We start from the raw sequence: 11,210 nt of genomic DNA, 5'->3' as shown, positions 1-11,210 counted from the left end.
ATAAGAATCCAAAAGCAAGTTCCCTATACTACCTTCTTTCCCTCCTCTGTTTCTGTCTTTAAGAGGCAGTGCATCCGGCAGGAATCTAACCTACTTTTTGACCCATTTTGCCTTTCTAGGTTGGTGGGCGCTTTCACCATTCAGCCATGGATGCTTTAGCGAGTGAACTAGGTTTTTATTTGAGAGCGAACTAGGTTTTTAGTGGTATTCCTTCTCAAGCTTCTATTTCTTCCGTTAAGGGAGATTCGGGAAAAGATGGAATAGGAAGACGTGTTTCCAGAACGAACAAGATACGAGTAGAGAAGGGGAAGTTAGCAAAGTTAGACAAGATTGGAATGGGCATAGGAACATGTATTGATGTACCAGATCGGCTAGTGCTCCTAGGTTGATGCGATGTATTCCACCGGTTGACTGGAGACTTTATTATTGGTATATCGATCGGTCCAGCACGGATTGAAATAGGAGTCGGTTTGACAGGAAGCTTTTGAAAACGCAGTGCACCCAGGTAAATAAGGAACAAGATGAATACAAACGTTAAACGAGCATCCCACATCCGAAAGGTACCCCACATAGGCATTCCCCAAAACCCCCCAGTCACTAAAGTAAACAAAGTAGAAAAAGCACCAATTTCTGTACCGGTTCCGGAAGAGCGAAGAAAAAGGGGATGTTTTGTTAATGGGAACAAGGAACTGTTTATAGCTGTCGTGATATAAATAACTATACTCATCCAAGCCACAGGAACATGTACATACGAAATACGAGAATTTTCACCTTGTTGAAGATCTGGTGGTGCTACCCGTAGACTTAAATGAATAGCCATCACTGTTAAGAACAACCGAGATCCAATGAGAATTTGCGCGTAGCTTTTTTTCTTTGACATAAAAAAATAAGGTTGTAATAATGAAACTGACATTTTATTTTCCTTGCCTTGCAAGTGGAACAATAAAGACTATATAGTTATTTTGATTCTATAAACAATCAAAGGATTTCACATGCTTTCCATGGAATGACGGAATTCCCCTTGCTTAGTTTTTGCTCCGCTCGTGCGTGGCACTCCTTGCTTGTGGAGCGGCATATCGGAAAAAGAAGGATTGGCTTTCTATACGGGCCCGTCCCCTCTTACCCCTAACTAACAATTATGCTGCTCTCGCCTTTTTGTAATCTTATCTTTCAAAAATGCACTACTAATTTTTACGGCCTCCTTAGTCACCTATCCACTCTCGTCCTATTTTCGGGTTCCCTTTTAGGGGATGAGGATATTTTGATGATTTCTCCCTCCGTAGGTGGAAAATGCATGGTTGAGTAGAGTATGTGCTTTGCTTTTGGGGGCACAGGAAAGAAGCTTCTCGGCCACCCTAATCTGACTTGATTAGCTACTAGTAACTAGGATCGTTCAAACAGTCAGTCAGCAATGCGTACTTCTTTCCCAGTAGAGTGGATCTGCATAGCAAAGCCCAATCTTCTACCACAAGCTCTGACCTAACTTGTTGTACTTGATTCACCCACGTAAATAAACAACTTGGATAATAAAAGTCATCCCATAAAAGAGAAGTGAGTCCGCATGTCGGCAAATGATTTGGAATTGAAACTGGCTACAGAGGAAACCGAAGCCCTAACTCCCCATTCTTTCTATCATACATCGCCATCGAGCCCTAGCTGTAGAGTCACTGGTTTCTAATCGCAATGGATTTATGTTTCTTTGGCTTTTCCATTCGCTTTGTTCAACCCTGATCTGGATAGATAGCTCGGCTTCTATTAGCTGAGAATGGTTTTGTCAGGAAAGGTTTCGCTATACAACAACAATGAACTCACTTCTGATAAAATTGGATTGGATGAATCGGTAATCTTTCTCTATCTTGTGTGAGAGAGAGTCACTTGTTGTATTGAGACCGAGCGGGTGACATGCATTAAGCGAAATCAGTTGTTATGTTTTTGATCTTATTTGCGCGAGAAGACCCTTGACTGAGGAGACGTGTTTGACTTGGATGATGCCGCTATGCTCCTATTCACTTTCAGAGACCGCTCTGAGTTTGCCGCTTTTGCCGCAACCCTTTCACTAAGAACATTTTAGCCATTAACGAAATGCCACTATTCCACAATGCTTCTTTGATTTATGTGTAGAAGCGGTAGTAGTGAAGAAAATTGAGGGAGAAGAAAGAAAGCGATGTGACACGAGAATAGATCACATCCGCCAGCCAGCCATGCCATTAGATAGATCCGCTCTGAGTCTTCTGCAGGATGAGATCCGCTTGGTCTTGTGAGATGGGCTTGAGGACGAAGAAGAGGGGATTTTTGGAAAAAAAGAATGAATCTCCTTATTTATAGGGAACATGACGTGTGACTTCCTCAAACGAAACGAATGTGGTTTTCGTGATAAGGCAAAATCCTTCGTTCGGTGCAATCAACATAGTGAATCTACGCTCGCTTGGCTCGATGCTGAATGAACTCCTTCATTGATTCCGTGCTGCTCATAGGGGGACTGTGAAAGCAAGCGTATGAGATCAAAATATGAGTCGAGTCCGATGGGTAAAAAGGGGAAGCAGGAAAGGGTTCTGATGTGAATTCTTCTGGTTTGTATATCTATCTCAGCCCTTGCTTGAAAACCTCAAAATTGACTTGCATCTTCCCTTATCACACTACACTTTCTCTTCCTTATTCCATTTCACTGAGCTAAGCAACACTTTTTCACGTATTCACCCGAGATATTATAGAAATTGGTCATATTGATCTGTCGTCTTGTTCTCGATAGGAACTTGCCGCTGTCTTGGTTGGCTTGAGAGCAGGCAATGTCTATATATCCAAAATAGGAGGAGAGTTTGGGTTTGGATCATAGACGATCGGAGATTTTGGATTGAGATGGATGGTTGTGCTTGAAGTTACGATTCGGGTAATGCTAAGTTGAATCGGCTGATCCGTTTCATCCTCTTTCGACAAAGGAAGTTGGACTTTAGTTAGCTAAAAAAAGTACCACCAGCCTGTTTGTGCCCTTTCAGTCTATAGCCGCCAAATCTAAAGATTCCTTAAGTTGTCGTACGGCTTCTTTTTCTTCTTTTGTCAATGATCGGTGATAATGAATGCTAAGAATGTTCGCTTCTACTAATGTCGTATAAGAATTGTGAGGTGCCCATAGCTTCCCGGAAAGAAGAAGAGTCATTGTCGTTTCCTAACTGATATGAATGCACATATTTACCCTCGCCTCGGGAAATACCACCAGTAGAGTCTATAGAAGGTGTCATTCAGGAGAGATGCTGGGCTCTAGATATGCGAGTGAGATACCCACCCTCGGTCATGACCTGGGTTGAAGAAGGAATCTATGTTCTTGGAAGCAAAGAAAGAACTCCGGTATTCCGACCTTATCTTTTTGCTCAAAGAACGAATCAAACCCCTTGTCGAAGCCCTTTATGATATATAACCTTGGATTGAGTAAGATTTGGGGCAGCTGAACCCACTTAAGCTGAAGCCTTAGTAGATGTCGACGAAAAGGTGAGAAGAGCTGATCAAACCTACCAAGCAACGGTTAGTTGTGTGGTGTACATACAGGCTGGTTTCGCCATTAGCGATGAATTGGATTTATTAGTAAGGGAATGAATGAAGCGGACCGGAAACAAGATGGATTTTGGAATAGAAAGAATTACTCTTCTCGGTTTCTGCTTCAAGTAGTAAGCAAAGGATCCTACCTTCTAATGGTTGAAGACCTTGGCGGCCTCTAGTTCTTCTATCTAGTTTTTTAGCCTAGCGCGAATGAATAAGCTTAAACAAATGGTTTCTTTGGCAACGGTTTTTTCTAGTTGATTTGTCCTTTTATATATTAGCCGTAGTGTAGTTTAATAAACTGCTCATAGCTCTTATCATTCCTTTATCCATGCATAGACTGGGAATATATTAGCTCTTTGCTCTGGCACTTTCTTCTTCTTTATTTGTCGTTGCATTCAATAGCCTATTTGAAGTTAACAAAAGCTTTATTAGCCAGCTCTATGAAATACGTATATCTTCTTGGCTATCTAGGCTATCTCTACAGGCTTTTTCAACCTATAAGCAGACCTTTGTATACACCCTTGTAACTGAACTAGCTATTCACAAAGAAAGGTCTATACCATACATATACCAACTACGCACCCCTTGTATACTTATTTTTCCTTCTCCCGTGCTTCAAATTCTGCCCCGGCTAACTCCTCTTTCCAGCAATCTATGTGGGAAGCACTCGTTCAAAGTAAGTTGAGATTCAAAGCGTTCCCGTAAGCTAGTAAGTCAATCAAAGCTATAACTCTATTTGTTAGTTTCAGGAAACTGGTACATATTTCAAATAATAATCTTTATTTTACCTACTAATAAAGCAATTAGTGCTTCTGGTGGTACGTCGTCGCTGTTTTTACGAAAAAGTCCTTGTGATTTAGAGTAATAAACCCGCAGTCCATATAATAAAGTCAATCGAACCAGTATGACGAGAAAGAAAAAAAAACAGCCTCCCGATCTAGCTCGTACGCCGCCGCCTCGTGCTCTGCTCCTCCCCGAGGCCCCTCGCTCGATCTGGACCAGCAAGTCCCGAGCGCCTCGGCCTGCTCCTCACGCCGGCGTCCCGCGCCACTGCCGCCGACCTCCAGCCGTTGTCCATTACCCTCTCCCCCACACTCTATCTCTCTTCTTCTCCCTTTCTTTTCTCTCTCTCAAATCTTGTCTCTGTCAGGAACGACAGCGCCATGGATCCCGATGTGAAGCTTCACTGCAGCCTGATCTGACCTGGGAGGGGGTCGCGTTGCGCTCGGGCGCCGCATCAGGTGGCGGTGGCGAGGTGGGAGGGGAGCACGGAGATGGGCGCGCGGAGACGAAGGAGGAGAAAAATGGAGAGGCAGGGAGGCTACGCTCGGGGTCCGCATCAGGCGGCGACAGCGAAGCGGGAGGTGCGCACGGAGACGAAGGACCCGAGAATGGAGGCGTCCGGGAGCGAGGACTTCGCCGGCGTCAAAGCCACTGCCAGGCGGGACGCGCAGGCGCGCGAGGGGCGCATGGCTCCTCTCCTGGTGCGGCACACGAGGGAATGAGGTGGGGATCAAGCTGCCGGCACACCACCCGCCGTTCACCCTTGCTCCACACTTCGTCGGAACTCCATCTGTTGGTTCTGCACTTAGGTATTCACTGAAGCAAACTTTGTAATTTCCTGATATATCTTAATGATTGTTGAAGCCAAACTAGCATCTCATCTGCTTTTTAATAGTTTTGCATAATTTACTTTCTTGAACTGATGGTCTGAACTCTGAAGTGGTGTCTTATACATGGTTAGATAATGTAGTGGGGAATTTTTCTGATGTACAACCTATATATCAGAAATGGTTGAGCTTGGAATGATCTGTCCTGGTTATTAGTGTTTGTGTTCCTGTAGATCAAATATCTATTTGTAATTTTGGATTAGTATATTTGCTTTGAAAGTCAGAATTGCATTTACTGTTTTCTTTTTGGCGCAAAAAGAAGTAGTTAGTGTTAAACATATGTTAGACAGAGCTACTTACCAATGGCAATTTGTCTGGAGATCTGATGTTTTTTGTACATTGTTGTGGCTGAAAACCTGAAACGATTTGTGTAACTGATAGTCTGTTGCTTTACTTCTACACTGCTTAATTAACCTGCGATTAATTTTGATATTTGATTTTTGGCAAGAATCATCGGACTATAGATTATTGATCATGCATGAAACGTTTTAAAGGAAGTGAATCTACATTTGCATGCTCGGTTTGAAGACTTGCCAGCTGGGTGAAGAAGCTTTCTGACAAACATCCAAATCACTCTAATAGGCCCAAGTTGAGCATATGTTAGATGGTCTGGATGACATGGATGGTGCCGAGGATGTCCCTTTTGATGAGCTCATAGGCATGCAAGGCTTAGTATTTCACTTGGTTGAGAATGCAATTACAGTAAGGATCTCTTCTTTGTCTTATTTTAGTTAGACAAATGTGTTTCCTTCATGTTTACATGTATCTGATGTTGTTTCATTTTATTTTCTTAAGATATGTATTACATACAAGTCTGATGGATTCAAGAGAATAAAGAGTAAATAATACTATACTATAAATACGTCAACTACAGATAACCCTCCCAACTACAATGTTGCACCTGACAACCTCCTACTCAATGAGGCCAAGCTATCTGCAGGGGACCATGCCCCTGGACGTTCCTAAGAGGTATGGACCTAAGGATGGCCTTGCTTGCACTATATTGTAGCAATATAATCCATAATGCATGCAGTTTGCTTTCTCCCTTTCTCCCATGGACTCTGAATATGATATCCACCGTCCTTTGTAGGTTCATTAGTTTACTTTTTGTTGACGCAAAAATTAATATGTAGTTGTAACCGCAGGTGTGCTGCTAGATGACCTTCTTGCTGCTGAAACAACAAATGCTTGTAACTGCAGCTCCTGCTAACATGCAAGCTGGATGAGCACCGGGCATATTTGCTACGATGATGAACAAACATGCAAATGATTGCAGAAACAACAGCTGATGGAGCTGTGGTTCTTGGAAACCCAGTTGCTCCTCCTGTTAATGGGGATGTGTATGCGGATATCAGCCCTGAGAATGTTGTGGTCCAGTGACACCGAGGTTTGCATTATTTCTGTCCTAGACTTGTGCAGACCATCTTTCTATGGATGGTCTTCTGTTCATATTAAATGTGAGCTACCGCGTACTGAGATGTGTTTCGAACTTATTTTGTGTGTGTGTGCAGAAGATAGTGCAAATGTGCTAATTATTTGGTTGAAGCATCTGCTACAGAGGTTGAGGTAATTAGTGCTACTTTAGCTGCTATAAAGGCCAGACAAGTTGGAGATGAGATGAGCATTTTATCATATTGCTTTGCCTGTAATAACCAAAATTGATTGATTTAGTTTCACACAACATAGATAATTATATCGTCAGGTTCAATTTTACTTATGAAAGTTGAACATTTCTTATCTTGTTAGATTTCCTCTTTGTAAGTTCTAGGACTTTAGTTAATTGAATATCTTAAGGCATGCATGCCAGAACTTTCCAGATGGTAACACTTGATGCAATTATGTTCCTACTATTCTTACATGATACTACCTGGACGACCTTCAAGCATCAATAACTTAATCCTTTTAGGTTTTCTACTTCTTTCTCCAGTACAGACATAATATTGTTTGGTGCTTCCCAATATTTGGACGTAAAAGTAGAGAAGCTTTACATTTCAAGAAATATTAGATTATCAATAAGAAAATATGGTCCAAGCCGGACTACTACTTCTAAATGTTTTGTTTTTCACCAAAGGGGATATTTTACTTCTCCTAATCATGGTCGCCATGTAACCCGATGATAGTAGGATGGTAAATAACTACATCCTTTTTCGGCATGGCAAAAAAAATACATCCTACCCATTTGATGATTTGCAACTGCAGCTGAACAATAATGAAAGAAAAAAGAGTACATGCTTTACATAATGTACCTACAACAACAATAGGTTGCCCCACCAAACATCACCAGAGGACTGAGAAGGAAAACGACGCTTCCTCAGTCAGGTTCTATTGGCCGTTGTAGCATTAGCATGATGAAGATTCTGGAACAGTGCATGACATGTCCAAGCCCAAGGTCTTCCCTTAGTGTGAAGCACCTGAGCTGGCGTCGAGCAATATCCCTTGAATATTATTTCATTGTGTTCTTTCTAGGTGTGCAACCATATCAGCTGCACCAAGGAGCTCCATGCACGGGGCACGGCAGTACTACTTCCCACAAAACCTATTATAAACAGTGTGCTAGCTACCAGGAATGTGCAGATTCATGGAAGAGCTTTGTGCAAAAAATTAGGAGAAAGAGAAACATAAGAGACATTTCAGCAAGTTTACTTATGGAGGCAAAAAATAATTCTACTTATCACTGTAATACGAGTTGTAATAAACGAGAAAAGACGTGTGATATTATCTTTTTTCTCCTGTTGCAACTCACGGGCATTTGTGCTAGTATATATTTATTTATTTATTTATTTGGTATTTATCAATTTTAGACCAAGCATAAATTCATTTGGAAAGAAAAGGGAAATCCCCTGAAATAAAGGATTTTTACTATGTTACCCTCAAAAAGAAGAGGAAGATAAACTAGCCAAGAGACAGAAAAAGGTAGAGACCAACCACCGAAACAAGGGAGTAAGGGCTAGGGGGATATGGGCCAAGAAAGGTGTAACACCCCCAGTGTCATGCTACAGTAACCATCTCTGATTAAGCTAATCATTTTTCCAAAACAGTGCTTAATCACCTTTGTTCAATATCCCATTTCAAATTCCAGTCAATTCAAATTCAAGTGAAGTTTGAAGTTGCTCAAAAGTTGTTGGGAAAATGTTCATCATTTGCCAAAACTTCCATAACAATTATTTGTTAAGGAACACAACATCAATTTTGTGCAAAGATGAGCATTAGCAATTATAACAGCACCAATTCAGCATTTTTAAATGCTATCCTAATTATGAAATATATCAAATGAATTATTCTGGTCTCCAAAATATTTATGGCACTGTCTATAATCACCAGGGATTTAATGGGACTCCTCCCAATTTTTTCCTAAGTGAAATAGTTGACCAATTAATCCCCTTTCTCTCTCTGTTAATAAATAAAAGCTAAAACAGAAAAGAAAAAAAACTGTTTGTAGTAAAAGAAAAAGGAAAAGCCCCCCCACCCCTCATCTGGGCTGATTGGCCCAGCTGGCCACCGCGCCCCCCCTTGGGCCTCAGCCCACCTGGCCGACCCAAGCCGACCAGCTCCCCCTCGCGCGTCGTCTTCACTGTGCGGGCGACCGAGCGCCCGTGCCTGCGGTCGCCGCCCGACCGGCTCGCCGCCCCACGCCGCGGCAACGCCAGGGATAAGGACGAGCCCTCCCCCCCTCGACCTCGTCCTCGTCAGCCCCCCCTCCTCGCGCAGATATTTTCCCTCTCCCCCCAGATCCCTCCTCGTTCGCCTTCTCGTTCCCCATCGACGCCCGAGCGCGGTCGCCGCCTTTCTCCGTCGTCCCCGCGGCCACCAGCGTCCCCGAGCCCGGAAACCGAGCCTGGGAGGTGCGCCGTACTCCGCTTCACCGTCCTCGTCCATCAGCTGGAGTCGGGGAGGTCGGCGGCGTCGGCATCGCCCTCTTCCCCTTCTCGGTGGTCACCGGCGATCACCGGAGCCACAGGCCTCCCTCTGCGCTCCCGAACCCCGAGAGGCCTCCGTGTGCCTCCCCCGTAAGCTCCGCCTTCTTCCTCCCCGTCCTTGCTCCGTTTCCTCCTTTCCTAGCTAGCTGGCCGTAAGCGCCGGCTCCGCCGTCCGCCATTGCTGCCGCGCACGAGATCCCGAGCTCCTCCTGCTCCGTCAAGTCCCCGTAGCGCACTCCTGGAGGACTGCTGCTCCCGCCTAGCCCTTCCGCCTGAGCTATAGCACGCCGTAGCATCTTTTCCACCGTCGACCGTAGCCGCTCCGCCGCGGACCTCGTCGCCGGCGACGTTTCCGGCCAGGTCCGGCGATGCCACCACCACCACTCGACGCGCGGTCGAGTGACCGTTCGAACGTGCCTAGCGGCACCCCTTTCCGTGCCCCGTACGCGTTTTCCGGCCAACTCCGGCGACGCACCGCCGCGGGTAGGCTCGCCGGCGTCACTCCGTCGGCTGCGCTGACCTGGCGCCGATGTGGCACCGCCTGGGCCACTGGCCAGTGGACCCAATGGGTCCCGCTAGCCCGGTTGACCCAGTCCACCCGAAGACTGGTTTTGACCAGTCGCTGACATGCGGGCCCCACTCCCTTAATCAATGTTTTATTTATTTAAATTATTTATTTAACTTAATGAGACACTGACCTGTGGGGCCCAGTTGCCAATTAACCTTATAGTAGTTTTAAATAAACTCTGTTAAGGCCCCTGTCCATGACAAGTGGGCCCCACTGGTCATTTTGACCAGTCAACCGCACTGTTGACTGCTGACGTCGCTCCTACGTCATGCTGACGTCATATTCCATTTCTGTGAATGTAAATAATTCCAGAATATGTTTAAAACTTAGAAATCCATAAAAAATAAACCGTAACTCGGATGAAAATGTTTTCTATATGAAAGTTGCTCAGAAAAATCCAACGAATCCGAATATGCGGTCCGTTCATCTGTCACATGCCCCTAGCATGCTGAACATGGAACTTTCCCCCTCCGGTCTTCTGTCTGACACAGGTCCGGGACCGGGAACACCTTCCCGGTTGTTTTCCCCCTTCACCTATAACGTCTAGGACTGCGTTAGAGCACGCTTAGCGCTACGTATCGTCATGTCATGCTTAGTGTTACCTCTGTTTGCTATGTATTTACTGTTTCTTCCCCCTCTTCTCTCCGGTAGACCCCGAGGCCGCTGATGCCCCGGTGATCGACTACGTCGTCGACAACGACCCCTCCTTGCCAGATCAACCAGGCAAGCCCCCCCTTTGATCATCCCGATATCGCCCATTCCATTCTCTCATGCTTGCATTAGATTTTGCTATTGTTATTGTTTGCTCCTATTCTGATGCATAGCCTCCTTTTGTAACCTGCTTATTGTTACCTTACCTGCTTATCCTAAACTGCTTAGTATAGGTTGGTTAGTGATCCATCAGTGACCCCCACCTTGTCCTTGTTGCCCCTGCTTCATCATTGAAGACCCGATCAACGGGATCGAAGACCAGGCCCCGGCACCGCACATCACTTTCCCCTTAGTTGCTCGACACTACTGGGATACTATCGAGTGCCGAGGGTGAGACCTCTACAACACTTCTGATGTTAACCCTGTAGTGTAGCTATTCGGTCGTGGTCATCGAGGGTGATTTCCTCTTTAACCACTTCCGATACGACTCTGTCGTGCAACCCCTCAAGTGTGAACCTCGAGGGTGATTCCTCTACGTTCACCTTGATGATTACATTGAGTGGAACCCACCGAGGGTGATTCCTTGGGTTTTCCTCTTGATGTTTGGACACACGGATACTTGGACTTTACAACTGTTACTTGGAAAGTGATGTGGAGACGGGTTGACCTGGAAGGTGCCCGTGAGATAATTACGAGGCGTGGCCGGGCATTCTTAGCCCTTGCCGCAAGTCCTCGAGACGGGGCAACGGGGTCACTTCTTTCGTGAGTCTCTGCTTGTTACCGCGCGTTCCTAATCCACTACGATTTGGATATTTGATCCGAGGGGCCTCTGGCCTGATAGCACTAACCATCACGTGGGCATAGTATGGG

General features: G+C 45.1%; 1 protein-coding gene and 1 long non-coding RNA gene across 2 annotated transcripts; one reads left to right on the top strand and one right to left on the bottom strand.

The window, feature by feature from the left end:
• Positions 1-214: 214 nt before the first annotated feature.
• LOC123065413 (putative cytochrome c biosynthesis ccmC-like mitochondrial protein) lies at positions 215-928 on the bottom strand. The gene has a single exon (XM_044488697.1). It carries the CDS (start codon positions 911-913, stop codon positions 215-217), a length of 699 nt encoding a protein of 232 aa, XP_044344632.1. The 5' UTR covers positions 914-928.
• A 3,742-nt stretch (positions 929-4,670) lies between these two features.
• On the top strand, positions 4,671-6,172 carry LOC123065412 (uncharacterized). Its single transcript, XR_006431028.1, has 3 exons — positions 4,671-5,126; positions 5,653-5,906; positions 6,000-6,172. It is a non-coding gene; the product is annotated as an uncharacterized lncRNA (long non-coding RNA).
• Positions 6,173-11,210: the final 5,038 nt, after the last annotated feature.

The sequence above is a fragment of the Triticum aestivum genome, chromosome 3B (assembly GCF_018294505.1).
Source record: "Triticum aestivum cultivar Chinese Spring chromosome 3B, IWGSC CS RefSeq v2.1, whole genome shotgun sequence".
NCBI lineage: Eukaryota > Viridiplantae > Streptophyta > Magnoliopsida > Poales > Poaceae > Triticum > Triticum aestivum.
The sequence above is the reverse complement of the archived record's forward strand: the minus strand, read 5'-3'. Positions and strand labels throughout refer to the sequence as shown.

Excerpts from the sequence above, each read along its gene's own strand:
- LOC123065413 (XM_044488697.1), bottom strand. The coding sequence starts at position 913 with ATGTCAGTTTCATTATTACAACCTTATTTTTTTATGTCAAAGAAAAAA.